Here is a 16,964-nt window from a genome sequence, read left to right as displayed (position 1 = left end):
CCTCCCTCCTCTCTCTTTCATTCTTTCTCCTTTCCTTCTCCTTACCTCCTCCCTCACCCCTCACTTTCTCTCTCTCCCTCTCTTGCCTTCTCTCTGCCATAAGGTGAGCCACTCACTCCACCACCTGCTCCCATACATTCTACCTCAGAAACAATGCATCCAGGTGACTATGGGCTGAAACCTCTAAAACTGTGAGGAAAATAAATCTCTCCCCCTTTAGGTTGATTTTCTCAGTATTTTATCACAAAGACAAAAAAAATGAATAACACACCTATCCATTTCACTGGAAATTTTTGGATAATGAACTGTCATCTGATAGTCCAAATATGCAAAAATAGAACTGATGACCACTCTCAACCTCAAGGTTCCTCTACACACATGCAGGTGCAGTAATGTAATCTCTTCTTTGTTTGAATTTTTTGTTTTGTTTTGTTTTGGTTTCAGAAAAAGAGTATCATCATGTTGGCCAGGCTGGTCTCAAACGTGTGAGATAAATTGATTCGTGTGCCTTAGCCTCCCCAGTAGATGGGACTATAGGTATGTGCTGCCACAGCTGCTTCAAATACTTTTTAATACCAAAAAATAGGGCTCCTCAGTTAAATTACACATTCTCTAAACCAATTTCAAAACAGCCAAATTTTATCTTCTGCTATCTGAATATAAGATATGAACTGAACTTTCACAATCACACATCTGAAGTCTTAATACAGAGCAGAAGGACAAACCCACTGAACAGTCCAAGTCTCATATCACAAGCTTTTGACACAGGGAGTCTATAGCCCCAGAAGAGCTAAAGTGAGGGAACACAGACAGCAAGGGACCCTATGTGGACAAAACCTGAGAGTGTCAGGGAAGTAACAGAGATTCAGCCTCTGGGGGAGCTCCATCAACCCCACAACCTGAGTTGAACCCCTCCTTTGGGGTGCTCAGGGTTTCCTCCAGAGGAGGAAAATTGTTAAGGGGTACAGGGAGCCCCTCAGACCCACTCTCCATGGAGCCGATGGTCATGAGCACATGTCCATACATAATCATGAAGTATGGAAACAGAGCTCCAGAAAAGGAAGCTGGAGGGAAAGAGAAAATGTGGGACCCATCAATCATGTTATAGAAAGAGACATCCCCTTCACTGTAGTCCAGGAAAACCCCCACCCTGCAGGGTTCCTGCCTAGGAGATAAACAAGTCTCAGGATCAGTTAGGGCAAAATAACGATTTTCACTTTTCTCCATGACCCAAAATCCCCTTTGTGATGATTCGACATAGTTGCCTTTTCTCCACCTATTTTTCCTACAGACTCCCAGAGTCCACTTGCTTATGAGGTCATTCTTTATCTCCACTTCCCAGTACCATCTTCCTGATGTGATGCCCTCAAGACCCAACACACTGCATTTTTCACCACGGTACACACAGGGGTCCTTCCAGGTCAGACGCATCTTTTCATGACAAACAGAAAGCCTGTGGTGAGCAGAGTCTGGATCCAGAGTGACAGGCCCTGTTGAGAGAATTTTCAGTCATGCAAGGTCCTCCCTGCCCCAAAACAAAGCACACAGCCACCCACCACCTCACATCCATATAGCTGCCTGAGCAGAGGAGGGGATAAGCCTCCTGAGATATTTGAGTCTTGTAACTCAAGCCCACATCAACAACCAGGAGAAGGAGCCAGAGGCTGATTTGGGGGGTAGACTTGTGACAGGACCCTTGAAAACCACTACCAATGTTGTGACCACCACTTCTGCCACAGCAACACCATTGGTGATGCCAGCACCTGAATCACCACAGAGAACTTAGGGAGAAGCCAGAAGCCATGAGGGCAACAGGAGGAACATCTAGAAGCACACAGTCACTCACAGGCTTGGAACCGTTCCTTCCGCCAATCTACGAGAGAACACAGATCTGATATCAAGGATTTGCAGAGTCTGTACACATCAGGGTCAGCACCCAGTCTTCTGAACCACAGCAATGTGGGAAGAAGAAGGGAAAAATCTGTTTGAAAACATTCAGCTGCTGTATTTGTTTCATACACACACACACACACACAACACCCACACTTCCCATGAAGACTAAGCCTAAAGCTTAACACCTCAGGATCAAAATGCGGATATCAATATGAAAAGTCACTGTTCAGATTTAGCTACCAAATAATGCTTTCTCAAGAAAGTTTTGTAGTAACTTGGCAGCAAATAGAAAACTAATATGCCCACATAGTTGACACACCCCATGTGGAACAAAACACTGGCAGAGAAATGTGCTTGCAGAAACCATGAACCTCCCTGTCTCCTGCACTTAGGAAGCTGAGTACCAGGAAAATCTCACATTCTCTGCTAGATGGTGAAAAGACAGGGGCCCAGTAAGCCAGTGAACCAGAAAAGGTCTAAAGATCAGAAGAAAACATCCAATGGCAACTAAGAATAAGTGACAGACCTTGGACTTTACCTAAGGGTCAAGGGAAGGGGGACATAACAATGAGATGAGACCTGCCTTTTCTCAGGAGACACCGACCCAAGAGTCTTATGAACCAGTTCACACTAGCCTCCTGATGGACAGGACCTGAAATAACTAAGAGAAAACACATGGTCCCTCTTCCCCCACCGTCCCAAGGCCACATAAGTCTCCTAAAACCACCATACTCCCTTTTGGGAAGAGGTCAGGAAGGTAGTTGACCAAAGCAAAGTCTACATATGTCATACACTCCAAAATGTCTTCAACTGGAAAGCTTTTGCCTCCAACATGGCAGAGTCTTAGGAACAAGATTAGAATGATTAACATAATAACTAAACAACATTTTTATTTCTTAAAGATTTTTGTTTAAATTTGTTCTCCCCATTTCCACTAATATATGTTCAATCACCTACATGGATATTTCCATCTTTGTTGAGTTGCTTGATAGAAACTAGATAATATAAAATGGCTGATCAGACCCAGGTAACCCTTGGAGAAAATTAAACTTTGCTCATTTTTTACTAAGACTATAGTTGAAATTCAATTATAATTTTATATATAATAACTGACTGAGATTATCAAAGAAGAAGAAAAGAGAGGAGAAGGAAGAAGACAAGGGAGAAAAGGAGAAAGAGTGAAAGAAGAAAACCTTTTGAGACTCTCCAGTGTGTCAAGCACGATGCTATGAACCTTAATGCAGCCTTCATATAATTCCCACAGAAAATTTTAATTTATAACTCATTGTTACAATTTCATGAACAAGATGAAATAGAGATTTGTCCACTTCACACTATGGACCTGTCAATATGACAGTTTTGATTCTAGTATAGCAATGGTGTTTATCCTTACAAAACAAAAGAGTATGCAAGTGTTACATGAAAACTTACAGACATTAATTCAGCAGAAAATGGGGAGATGGTTAAAAAAAAAAAGACTACGTGATCCTTCTTTTTTAATAAACATGTCCCCAGGAAAATCATTAAGATTCTCAAAGAGTGTTCCTCAGACATTTGAATCCAAAGCCTCCTTGATGCCATGACTCAGCCTTCTCTGTCTCTCAAAGTCTATATCCCTGATGCCAAAAAGAAACATCCAGAGCAGGAAAAGGGCATATTATACAAATTCAGATGGCACAGGTCCTAAACTCACCCCCAGAATTAAAGAGTCCTCTGGATTATCTTTCATTTCATTGGAAACTGCCTTAGCATATGCCTGTCCTAACTGCTACTGGAAGGTTGAGGTGGTCTCATTATCACAGGTGGTCTCATTATCAAAAACTCAATGAGATGATTACTTAGAAATGGCTTAATGGAATTCACACACACACACACACACACACACAAATGTATTCACTGAAAACTCTCAAAGATGTATCAAGGAGTTGGTTACATTTCAGGCACACAAAAAACCCACAAATCCTCTTCACACTCAACTCTAACCACCTTGGATGGGATTTTCCATCTCTCACTGCTTCAGCACACCCAAAATGTCTTCGTGAATCTTGGGCACTCTACTTTCTTTCTCACCTCCTCTCTCCTCCCACCTCATTCTTTCTTTTCTGATTTGTTCCAAACCTTTCTCAGGTAAACAACATTAAACTCTCCAGGTTTCTCTTTTTATGATCTTTACACATTTAAAAAAAATCAAAGACCGACACACAAATGAAAATTTTCTTAAAAGCAATGAAAATTATTGTGAACATCATAAATTGCATTGTGTTCCTTATATACAAACGCAAACTTTGAATATAATTTCAAATGGTTCACAGATCCCCTAAGCATCCTGGACCCAAAATTCAGAAGACCAGAAACTCATTTCTCAGAATCCAAGGTACTTGGAAGAAACCCAGCTAAGACAGCGAGTCAGTGTAGGGGGTGGCTGAGAGAAGACCAATATCCAGAGGACCAGAAAAAAAAAAAAGAAAAGAAAACAAAATCTGGACACAAACAATAGGAATCTATGGTAAAGGGAATAGAGAACCAAGGCCCCACATTAGGAAGATGAAATTCCTAAACTCTCAAATTAGATTTCTGAAGTTTTTTGGAGACCAGCAATTGCTATCCCCAGTTCCAACCCTGTTCCATCCAGGCTCTGCTCACAGCTGAACTCTCCAGTGTCAGTTTACCAACAGTTAAACGTGATGTGTTCAGGGGGTACAGCTAACACTAGCCTTCAGGGGAGGACGGGCCTACAACAGGTTCACTCCTCATCACCACAACATGAAAAACTAAAATCAAAATTTAAAAAGACATTTGGGAAATTACCAAAAATGAAGAATAATTTAGGACTGCAGTAGTGTCTCAGAAGTAGAGTGCTCGCCTACCATGCATGATGCACTGGGTTCGTTCCTCAGCACCACATAAAAATAAAATAAAGGTATTGTGTCCATCTACAACTAACAAAAATGTTTAAAAAATTGAAGAGTGTTTAAAAGATAGGAATATAAGGTGACTTCTTTGATCCAAACAGAAGAAGTCTCTGTGGTATTCTAATGGAAGTTACAATCATTTTTCTCTCCATTGAGGAGAATTTTGCTTTCCTGTTGTGCTTGACTTTGGTTAGTTTGGGCAGGGGACAGATTAATATGTGATGATTATGAAAGAAAAAAAAGAGAAGTTAAAAGTCTTTGCTGGGAGGGGTGGGAAACAAATTAGAGAAGAGAGAGCAGGAAACCTCATCCCATCCTGGGTGGAGGCCACTGATACAGAAGGACAGAGGAGGATCCTGGAGGAGGGAAGGCCAAGGAAACATCAGAGTCACTTACCTGCATACAGGGGGGCCTTCCTCCAGGCTGAAAGGGAACACACAGTGGTGAGACCACAGCTCAAACAAGCCTGCTCAGCATGAATGTACCTGCCCTGGCCTCCCCTCCATTCTAAAGATGAGACTACCCACAGGAGGAGAGAGCCAGAAAGGAAATGGCCTCATGCAGTATGCAGGGTCCACAGAGAGTTGGGTGAAATCACCTGGACCACAAATGAAGACAGCGGCTTTACAGGACAACTTCTGCCATTGCCCCACTGATTTCTATCTGTCAGAAAATCATCTGCCTCAAAACTCATGAAAATCCATATTCTATCTGTCTTTATTCAGTTTTGCTGCTAAGGATAAAAATTATGCTATGTGTGAAAATACTTGAGAGAAAAAAAATATAATTCACTCCACAATTGTCAGGGGTATTATTATATCCAGGCTTTTTCTACCAAAGATATATTTGAAAAGGGGTGGGATTACACCATGGTAGAGGGCTTGTCAAGCATGCATGAGGCTCCAGGTTCATGTCTCAGCACCACAAAATGAAAAAATAAAATTTAAATTTAAAAAGACACTTGGGAAATTACCAAAAATGAAGAATGATTTAGAGACAGCAATGAGTTCTGGGGTAAAACTACCCAATTTTTCACTTGGGAAATATTTCTAGACAATAAGAACCACTTTTTAGGAAGTACTTGGTTCACTCCACCACATTTCCACCTGTGATGAGCAGACCCCTTGAATTACCACCTTCAGGAGCTGGAGAAAACATAATCACTCACTGGTAATTTGTAGGGACACAAACAGAAGGTCACACTTTTAAACTTAATGACACCATTTACTTATATAGATCATTTAATAAAATCATACTATCTGCCTTTAATCTTCTAGGTGCAGTCCAGCAGCTAGATGCATTGAAGGAAAAAAACAATACAATGGGCAAGCCAGGGTTGAAATAAGATGCAGAATACATGAGACACCACCGGTCACCATCACACCCAGGTTTCAAGCACTAGGAAGGAAATAGCAGCCCAGACCAAGGAAAGTCCAGGGACCAGTGTTCTGGTTTCCACTACCTTCCCAGGGATGGGGCCCCACATGTCTGTGCCTAGACAGAAACAAGTACAGGGGACACCAGGACACACTAAGATAAGGAAACAAGGATTACCTGCAGAGTCACTTACCAGACAGATAAGCAGCTTTCCTCTGATCTGAAAAACAACAAGAAAGAAGGGAGCTTGGAACTAGAATATCTGCTACAAAGGAAAGAGAAAATTCAGAAAGGAAAGAAGAACTTACTGAGGTCTGCCTCGAGTTCACCTAAAAAAAATGAAAAAAAAGTATGAACACCCATCCCCGAGAAAAGGAAAGATTGTGTGCCTGGAAAAACCTAGGAATAATGTTTCTGTTCACTAGAATTTCTAACTACAAACCCACCCAACCCCACCAGTCACTGGCTCTCCTCTCTGATCTCCTCAGTCTCCTCCTCAGGGCCCAGAACCCTGGATCTCCCTAGAGCTGGGCCCCAGACTCTGGCCCCTGTCAGCTGTCCCACTCACCACCAGGTCTGCACTTGCCCTGTGCGGTCTTACCAATGGCCTTCAGCACCTCTTCCTTTGCCTGCTGTTCCTCCTCCTTAAGCCGCCTCAGATGCTTCTTAGCCTGCCTCACCTGCATCCTTGTGAAATGTTCTTTGGTGAGAAAATAGCTAGCCCCCAAGAGTAGGAGCCCCAGCATGGTCAGGATCACAGCAAATGCTGGTTTCCAGGGAGAAGCCTGAGGGAAGAAGGGCTCTGTGGCCCAGGCAGACAGCAGGTCAGGGGCACACCCAGGAGAGCCAGCACACTCAGGCCAGCCCCTCCCCACATCTCTGCTAGGAGTGGGAAGCAGCACTGACCTGGGATGTAAATAGCCATGGCCTTCTCCTGGCCCAGGACAGGGTTGAGGACAGAGCAGGTCACATTCCCCACAGAACTGTCTCTCACCACCAGAGTGGCCTCCACACTAAACAGCTCCTCAGTGTCTTGGGAGTGGGTTTCAGAAAGGGCTGGGAACTTGTTTCCACTGAGGTCTCTCCACTGCACCTGGGGCTTTGGGAACCATCCTGAGGCTTTGCACACCATGCACACTCCATCCTCTTCTGGCCCTTCTATGTGCACTTGGGGGGCAGAGCCCATCCCTGTGGGAAGGAAGCAGTGGAGCAATAGGAGGCCACCTTGGGCCCTGAGACCCCAGAGTTGCCTAGATATCACAAAACTTCAGGGGGAAGGATTCATGTTGAATTCTGGGAGTTCTATGGGAAGAGGGAATAAAAGGAAGGAGCACAGGGACCCACACAGGGCAGTGGGTTCTTCTCCCAAACAGTGAGGCCAAGGTAAACAGGAAGAATTCGGTCCCAGGGCTCCCTCCTTGAATCTCCAGTCTTCTCACCTCACAGACTCTCCTGGGACATCTGCCTCCCTGTATATCATGTCCAAAATTATATTGATTGACCACCTTGTCTCCTGAATTCTCTTCCCCTACACCCATGTTCGCATGAGTTATCTTTACCAGGTTTCCTCACATACACTTCAAACCCAAAACTCCACAACTGAATTCATAAACTTGGACCACTTGTGATAAAACAATTATTAAAATGTCCCTAATTCCTCACCCTTCTTTATAGACAGTTCTCCCACTTCCACACACTTTTTACTGCCTTTATCTTCTACCTCTTGGCCCAGGCATGGGATTTGATTTAGCCAATGAGAAATTAGCTAATGTGACTTGTGCAGACGTTTGAAAAGCACTTGCACCTTGGTTTTACTCTCTGCCATTTCCACAGGAGGGCAATCCTGGGCTACCCCGTGGAGGATGGACTCATGTAACATTGCCTGGTCAACCTGCTACAGCTGCCCTACATCAGCCAAATGACCACCTGAAACATCAGCACACCCAACCAAGGTGCACCTGGTAAATATTTCAGCTGAATTAAGAACAAATAAAAATTATAAGTAAAAAGCTTAATTCTCCCTGTTGAATAAAATATTTTATTCCTTTTTCTAATACCATTTGCTTTAGGGAATGTCAATTACAAATAGGTACTTTCTCCTCTTTTAAAATGCTTATACATGATTTTGAAAACTGGTTAGTTTTTCTGCCAGCTTTGTGGCTCAGGAATGCCTTTCTCAAGGACCTGGGAACGATTTTCTTGAAATGTAAACATCAGTGAATATAGCAACCCTTTGTCCCCTTTTCTGTGGAAAGATAGGAGCCTAACTTATGTGGGCATCTTGTGCCACATTGTAAAACTGCTTCCTGTCATAAAGCTAGAGGATTTTATTTTGCTTCCAGATCAAGCCTGTTAGATGACACAGATGTTCTCCCAAACTATCAGGTAAATTTAGGATGAGTTATGTGGAACAAATACTGCTTTGAGCCCTCTTAGTAGAGGACTACTTATTGTTCATCTTGAAAACAAATATACAAGAGATTATATATGCTTGGCTCTAAAGAGAAAGATGAAATTTTTATTTTGGTTGTGTAATCCATTCACAGATCACCATACTATGTATCACACTCTCGTTGATGCTTATTCAGTAATAAAAGTGTTTTCTCCTAGCATGGAAGGGATATTCTGGTTTTAACTATGTTTCTGAAATATGACCAAAGATGGATGAGTAAACCCAGGTGAGATAAGCCAAGTTCAGCCTCAATTAGTTGAACTCACTTAGTGCCTGAATTAAATACATTTTGATTGCCAAATGCACCTGAGTTTGTGGCTGTTTGTTACACATGATTATCAATAGTCCTGCCATGAAACAACAAATGTTTTAAATAAAATTCTGGAAGTCTTGCAAGTATTTTCTTCCCCCTCCAAATTTTGTGCTCACAAGTCTACTCAGTTGAATCAGGTTTCTAAACCTATCTGACCCCTCCTCCCCCACACCAGTGCCATGCCTCAGGTCAGGCAGTCATTCTCTCCACACCATAACTGCACTCCATGCCTCCTTCTTGGTCACCTCCCATCATCCATTCACAGCTGCCAACATGAGCATTCCCAGCATGGTTCTGTTTAGGATTCCCCCTACTCTGCATCCAAACTCCATAAAACAGCACACAAAGCCTTTACTGACCTGGTAATTGCCTTCTTCTCCAACACTTCTCCCCAAACTCTACCATCTGAGACCCTCAGGGCCCTCACACTCAACACCAAGAACTATCTGGTCAGATGCAAGTAGCCACAATCACCATGTTGCATGCCCTCTGCCTTTTCACCTTCTACCTCATCCTCCAGGGTTCTTATGCCAGCCCAGGTGTCCACTCCTAATGACCTCATTCCAACACCCATGAGTGGTGTTAATACAGGACAATCTCTTTGTTCCAGTATTGCCACTTCTTACCATCCTCCCCCTCACTACTCCTATCAACCATGATGGCCTCATTATACCCAGAATAATCAACCATACTCCTACTTCAAAGGTTTCATAACAGGTGCTCCCTCTGCATTAAAATCTGCCCCCCCCCAGATATCCACCTGGCTAGATACCTACTTCCTCTGAGCCTTGCTCAGACTGTTAGTAAGGCTCTGCCTGAGCCTCTATGTAACACTGCAGCTTGTCCCAACTTCCCAGCCCACACATCCTGTACCCCTTTCTTAATTCTACTTAGTCTTTTGTCTTAAGTACTTATACCTTATAACATCTTGTACTGAATTATTTATTGTAATTTTTCTTCCTTTGCCTCTAGAAGGTGACCTCTTCAGGTTGGGATCTCTGTTACACCGATAATCTCTGGTGCACAGTACAAGACCCCACATATTTTACATGCCCCATACAAAGTGTTTGTATTGAATCAATAAATAAAAGAAGAGCCAAATTTTTCTCTATTTCACGTATAAAATGTGAAGCTAAATTGGATGATCCCCGATATTCTCACCAAACCCAGTACTTCCAAGATCTCTAGAATAGATATCAAGTAACTAACCTGCCACCTTCAGTTCCAAATCAGCCTCTTCATAGAAGCCTTCATGTCTGAAGAAGCAGGTGTACATTCCATTGTCAAAAACTTGGACTTTGTGGATGCGCACAGAAGCCTGCCCTTCAGAAAGGAAGTCCCTCACCAGTGAGGTCCGCCCTCTGTACTCAGCCATCTGCTCCTCAGTCTGTTCTCGTTGGTTCCAGTAAATGAACACTGCCTGTGAGAATGTGGTGCGGAACCACCCCAGTTCCATGTTCTCTGCATTCATGGCAGGGAATAGGGTGCAGGGCAATATGGTGTCCTCGCCCAGCACTGCCACAATGGGGTGTTGAGGGCCAACAACCTGGAACTGCTCTGTGGACAGAGACATAGTGGGAAGAAAGATAGAGAAACACAGACAAAAAAAGGAGAACACACACCATCAGGTGGAAAGGCCAGGAAAGCTGGGGCAGGGCCACATGAGATGACCCCTGCAGTCTGATGGATTTGGAAGAGGTCTTCTGATCATAATGATGTGGACAGAAACTATGTCAAGGACACTCCCTCATTGGCCTCTGTTCCTGGTCCCAGGGCCTTCTATGAAGTAATCTCTAATTCAGTGGTTCTCAAGATTTCATGCACCAGAGCATCTCATTCAGTAGATCTGGATTGGGCCAATACATGCACATTTGCTAGGAGTTCCCAGGGTGGTCCAGGGGGCGCACATTGGGAACCCCAGGTCTAACTTGCCCTTTCTCAGGACAAACCTGAAAACAGACAAAGAGCACACCTGTGGCCTAGGTCACACTCTGTTCATTCAGCTACACCCAGGAAATTCCCTTTTTCCAATTCTAAGTTTTTTTACTTCAGTCTATATTTTTCTCCTCCACTGATGGAGGAGAGAAATATATATGCACTTTAAAACACAGAGTCAAATGCTACTTACTGCTGTGAAAATCCTGATCTCATCATTCACAGAAACTCCCATCAATGCATGTTCAAGAAACAAGTTCACCTCTCTCTCCACCCTTGGTGCTCTTGGTCTTCTGAGGTTACCACAAAACTCCTCTGCAGGAAATGCTGCAATGGGCCTTCAAAGAGCTACTCTGAAATCCTATGCTGCTCAACTCTGGTCTAAGCCACCATTAAATCTCAACTGGAGGATGACTAGGATTCCTGACCTCAGTGATCCTTTTAACATGTGAACTAATCCATGTTGCTGCTCTGCTCAAAGCCTCCACATGGCTCCCCACGTCTCCCCAGGCCACATAAGGTGGACCCTCCTTCCCAAGACCCCTCTGAACTCATCTGGTGCTTCTCTCCCCATGGGCTCTAGTCCAGCAACACTGGCCTCTGAGCTTCCTCACACCTCAGCACACTGCCAGCTCTGCACAGGCTACTCTTCCTGCAGGAACCCTCCTTCCAAATGGTCCTACAGCTCACTCCTCCTTCTCCAGGGTTATGCTCCCATCTACACACCACCTCACTGAACAGTGCTGCCTGCCCACTCCTGCCTCCCATGCCCCTGACTGCCCACACCCTGCCCTGCTACATTTTCCATCATGGTCATCTCCTCCAACACACTTAGGCCTCTTTGCCTAGTTGCCATTATTACTCACTATCTCCTGCTAGAAGGTAAAATTTATGTCAGAATTTCTGTTTGATTCTTTCATAGAATAGCACCTAACAATCAACGTTCCATTAATATTTCAGAATTAAAATGAATGAGTGAATGCTTGCAGCACCAAAAAAAAAATGAAAAAAAAATGAGGGAAAATATACTACCAAATAGTTTTATATCTTGCTGTTTAAATCCACACAGGAAAACAGATGAGGACACTCACCCATAGATAGCTGGACAAGGAGAAGCAGGGAAGTGAGACAGCAGAGCAAGGAGTGACTGCAGGACCCCTCCATATCTTTAGAGCTGGGGAGAGAGATGGGGATGAGGGTCAAGACCTGCAGGCAGGACGCAGGTCCAGCCCAGAGCTCCAGCACCTCAGCATAGAGAACAGGGCTCAGAGCTGGACAGCACTCCCCTGCTTGAGCAAAGCATTTCCTATTGGCACATTATACTAACAGAGTGGAGGGCCCCCCACAACCCTGACACTGACAAACAGCTGAGCCTGGGATCCTTCCAGCTCTTCTGGGAAGGCTGTGGAACCAGGAAACCATTAGAATTACCTGGTAAGAAACTGTTCCTTCCTTTCCCACCCCAACCACAGGGCAGCTCTATTTGGCCCAGAACACCAGGTTCTTTCCTTCCCCATGCCTGGAGCTCTATTATGGAAGCCATTCCTCTATCTCTCTGTTATTCCACACCACTCGTGATCCCCAAGAAAGAGGGGCTCAGATTCAGGGCTCCCATCATGAAGGACTTTCAGCTCTTGATTCCTTCTTCTTCTGCCCCCTAATTATGCCCAGATTTAGCCTGGGCAGTGTCAGAGACAGACACATCCTCAAGGAGTCTGTGGTGTCCATCACAGGAGCCCAGAACCCTGCCCTGCCTTTGTAGATGTGGAGTTCACCTAAACCTGAATCTCAGCCCAGTCCCTTCCACTTTGGGCTCAGGACATGACACTGCATTTGGCAGGTGTCAAGCACTTTCCCACCAACAGGTTTGTTCTTGCCTTCTTATTCTTTAAGAAAGATTTCTACCTGAGAGATAAGGGACCCTTCCTGGTGACAGAGCATAGAGATAATGAGGCCTGGTCAGAGAAAAGACCCCCAAGCCACCTACTATTTGGAAGGAGAGGGAGAAGGCAATCTGCACTATTGGGAAGGGCAAGTTCAGGGAGCCAACTTCTATGCTGCCCTCCAGGCTCAGCCACTCTCACCATGACCTTCTTGGTCTCAGTTTCCTTATCTGTGTGATGGGCACAGTTACAACATCTACCCCCCAAGTTTGTAATGAAAATGACGCAAATTTATAGTCACTACACATAATTAGAACAGAGCCTAGTCCAAGAAAATGTTACAGAAATATCATTAAAACACATGAATAAAGTAACAACCCTCACTAAACTTCTCCTGGGTCTTCCTAGAACAAGACTGTTCCACCTACCCACCCACCACTGCCTCTTGCACCACCTCATCCTCTGCTCCTTCCTGCCACCAGCTTCTCCCTGGTTTCCCCCTCTTAGGTCATAGGTGTATTCAAAGCCAACTTACCTGCTCCTCTGTTCTCCCACCTATGAAACGCTGTGACTTCCTGGAGCGTCTCTAAACACAGCAGCTAGAGATAGGTCAGAGTCACAAGGACCCCAGCAGGTTCCAAACCTGGTTCCAATTTGCAGCTTCCCCACACTGCTCTCAGAGCCCAATTCTCTGCTTCTGAATCCAATGCTGGGGTCCCAAATTCCTCAATTCCAAAAAGTAGTTGGTCCCCAGGAATAGGGGCAAAAGCAGAGCCAGAAACAAGTTGCAGTGATCTCTGCAGAGTCTCTGACACAGGGACCCCACTAAGCCCTCCCATTCAGATTAGCAACCCTTCTCTGGCTCCTTCCACCACCTAAAGTGAAAGCTTGAAAAGGAGCCTGGGCAGAGTGTGCCCTGCCCTCTGGACATCGCTCCCTTCACCAGGAAGAAGGCAGCAGAGCAGAGTAGCAAAAAGAGGGTAACCACAATTTTCCAGAAACACTGCAAAATGACCCCACTTAGAGGTGACATGCCACCACCACCCCACAATGCCACCACCAATCACTGCCCTAAGGGCAGACTCCCCAAGGCCTAGAGATGTCAGGGAATTCTTACAAAAAGAAGAACACAAATTACACTGAATCCCTATCAAGAACTGTGCTACATAAATTTTACTAATGCCATCTCATTTTCACAACTGCAGAGATAAAACCATAAGCCCTGCCATCTGGTAACATCAATCTAGTAACTTCCTAGAGGAAGAGAGGTTAGATGTGCCAGGAGACTGCCTCCCACCACCACATCTCCAGCCCAGCCCAGCCCCCTGCCCCAGGTAGTTCAAGTGAACAAGATCCTGAAAGGGACCTTGGACTCTCAATTGCCTCAATTACAGGGCCAGAAAGCTTATCTCACCCAGACCTGAGCATTCTCCCTCCCAAGGTTGCCCTTTGCCCTCCATTTGGGGAGGGGGGGGAGCAGTGACAAAGTGCAGGTCAGGCCTCTTTAAAGAACCCTGGGAGAATTCTTGACCCGCACTGGCAGGGGACACCAAGCATCAGCACTGTCCTCTCCCAGCTCATCAGGATCACTGTTCACCTGCTTTGAAAATAAACAACATACACTGAACCACAAACAATTTTTCCTTTATAAGCATAAATGATCCTAATACTAATGAGGTTAATATTAACTTTCTTTTATGACCAACATGTAATTAATGCCTCTTATCTTTTTCCTATATTAAGTGTTTTCTAAATAGCTCCAGATAAATGCCTAAACCATAAAACAATGGTTAATGTAAAATGTATGAAATGCATTGAGATTCTAAAAATGTGACAATTGATATAAAGTATTTAACTCCCAACCCCCAATTTTATTCATACTGAGGATTGAATACATACTGAACTATCCAACCAGAACTGGCTGACAGACCTCCTATGCCTTTCTCTCTCTTAGTGGAGCCAGAAACTGGTCCAGACACCCCCTGAATTCAGCTGCTGAGCCCTCCTGGCTGAGGCACCTGCCCCACCACCCTCTGCATGAGCATCCACCCCCTTCCTCATCTGAGATTCCAGGGACAAAATGTATCACTCCCACTCAATCCCTGAGATAGAAAGGAGTAAGGGAGTGAGGCCAGAGGGAAAAAATATACATGCCTATAAAAAATTGAGTGAAATGTAATAGACTAATGAAAAGCAAACAATAACTAAAAATTTAAAAGGAAAGACAGCAGACTGAGAGAAAGCAGCCATAAAAAGGAAGGAGCAGGGCTGGGGGTGTGGTGCAGTGTTGGAGCCCTTGCACAGCACATGTGAGGCACTGGGTTTGATCCTCTGAACCATATAAAAATAGATAAAATAAAGGAATTGTGTCCATTTACAACTAAAAATATTTTTTAAGAAAAGGGAGGCTGGAAGGATCTGGCATTTGGTCTGACCTACCAGGAGATGAGACACCAGAATGGACACATTGGCCCAGAGTATCTCAAACTTGTTCCCAGTAACTGCAATGTCAGATCAGCTGCAGAGAGCCAGAACATGCACTGGCCATATGTGTGACCCATCAGTGACCCAGGATGAATTTACTGATCCTCTCAATCCCAGGTAGGTCAGGTCCATGTATGATCAAGGGTGAAACAGGTGAGTCCCAGTGGAGGGATTTCAGAACTGGGTCATGGAAAAAGGCCTAGAGGTCTCAAAGGTGGATCTCTGCCCCACAGAGAAATAGAGGGGGGCTTAGGGAAGGAGAAGCCATATCTAGCCCCAAGAGGCACATTCTAACAGTCCCTAGAATGGTGCATACCCTGTTCCTCTCCTGTCACAGAGACTCCTCCCCCCAGGCACAGCCAGGGCCTCTGCTCTCTAATAACCACCAAGAAATACTTAGGCACACCATTCACTGAGAGTCATTTTACCTTGAACATTTTATACTTCATTCCCATGATGATTTAGTACAATACCATGAGGTGGTTCTCACTGTCCTCATTCTAGAGCTGAGGGATGGAGCCTCTCCAATATGTGGAAGCTATTCAAGGTCATAGGGTCTCGTGGACAAACACTGACAGGAGCAGATCTGCCCGAAAGCACAGTTTAAATCTAAATGAGTTGGGGTCACCAGTACTTGGGGGTGCTCCAGGGACCTGGGTGGCAAAATGTAATGAAAAGAGTACATCAGAACTTCTATCATAAAATTTTTACCCTTACATTTATTTGTTTTTATAAGCTGAGTAAATGTGTACACATTTGTTAGCTTCATGTTCAAAATACATAACTTTAAAAGGAGGGCACGTGGGGCTGGGGTTGTGGCTCAGTGGTAGAGCATTTGCCTAGAATGTGTGAGGCACCTGGTTCAATCCTCAGCACCACATAAAATTAAATAAAATAAAAGTTCATTGACAACTAAAAAATATTTTTAAAAAATAGGAGAGCATGTCCAGAACCATTTGTAAACTCCCTCCCAGAGAGAAAGGAAAGACAAGCACTCAACAAGAGGGTGCTCCATGGATGCCAGAGCACTCTTGGGCCAACAGAAAGACCACCCAGACAGTCTCGCCTGTTTTCCTTGGCCTCTGCTGCCCCCTTGTGGCTAGAATGTGGCAGAGGGAAAGGGTAGTTCCTGGAAAGAAAACAGAGAGTGGGTATGGAGGTGCAGACAAAAATCTTTTTTTTTTTTTTAATTGGTTGTTCAAAACATTACAAAGCTCTTGACATATCATATTTCATACATTTGATTCAGGTGGATTTTGAACTCCCAATTTTACCCCAAATACAGATTGCAGAATCACGGCGGTTACACATCTACATTTACACATAATGCCCTATTAGTAACTGTTGTATTCTGCTACCTTTACTATCCTCTACTATCTCCCCTCCCCTCCCCTCCCATCTTCTCTCTCTACCCCATCTACTGTAATTCATTTCTCTCCTTGTTTATTTTCCCATTCCCCTCACAACCTCTTATATGTAATTTTGTATAACAATGAGGATCTCCCTCCATTACCATGCAATTTCCCTTTTCTCTCCCTTTCCCTCCCACCTCATGTCTCTGTTTAATGTTAATCTTTTCTTCCTGCTCTTCCTCCCTGCTCTGTTCTTAGTTGCTCTCATTATATCAAAGAAGACATTTGGTATTTGTTTTTTAGGGATTGGCTAGCTTCACTAAGCATAATCTGCTCTAGTGCCATCCATTTCCCTGCAAATTC

The 16,964-nt window shown here is 44.3% G+C and overlaps 1 protein-coding gene across 1 annotated transcript; it reads right to left on the bottom strand.

Annotated features, from left to right (window-relative positions):
- Nucleotides 1-7: 7 nt before the first annotated feature.
- Nucleotides 8-10,520, bottom strand: LOC107143597 (butyrophilin subfamily 1 member A1-like). The gene is made up of 8 exons (XM_048805714.1): nt 10,157-10,520; nt 7,089-7,370; nt 6,784-6,984; nt 6,491-6,511; nt 6,376-6,402; nt 5,202-5,228; nt 1,847-1,873; nt 8-1,490 (listed from the first exon to the last, which is right to left on the bottom strand). Exons 1-8 carry the CDS (start codon nt 10,518-10,520, stop codon nt 847-849), a joined length of 1,593 nt encoding a protein of 530 aa, XP_048661671.1. The 3' UTR covers nt 8-846.
- Between the last annotated feature and the right edge of the window lie 6,444 nt (nt 10,521-16,964).

This window comes from Marmota marmota, unplaced genomic scaffold (genome assembly GCF_001458135.2).
Source record: "Marmota marmota marmota unplaced genomic scaffold, marMar, whole genome shotgun sequence".
In the NCBI taxonomy this organism is placed as follows: Eukaryota; Metazoa; Chordata; class Mammalia; order Rodentia; family Sciuridae; genus Marmota; species Marmota marmota.
Note: the sequence above shows the minus strand (reverse complement) of the source record. Positions and strands in the feature narration are given on the sequence as shown.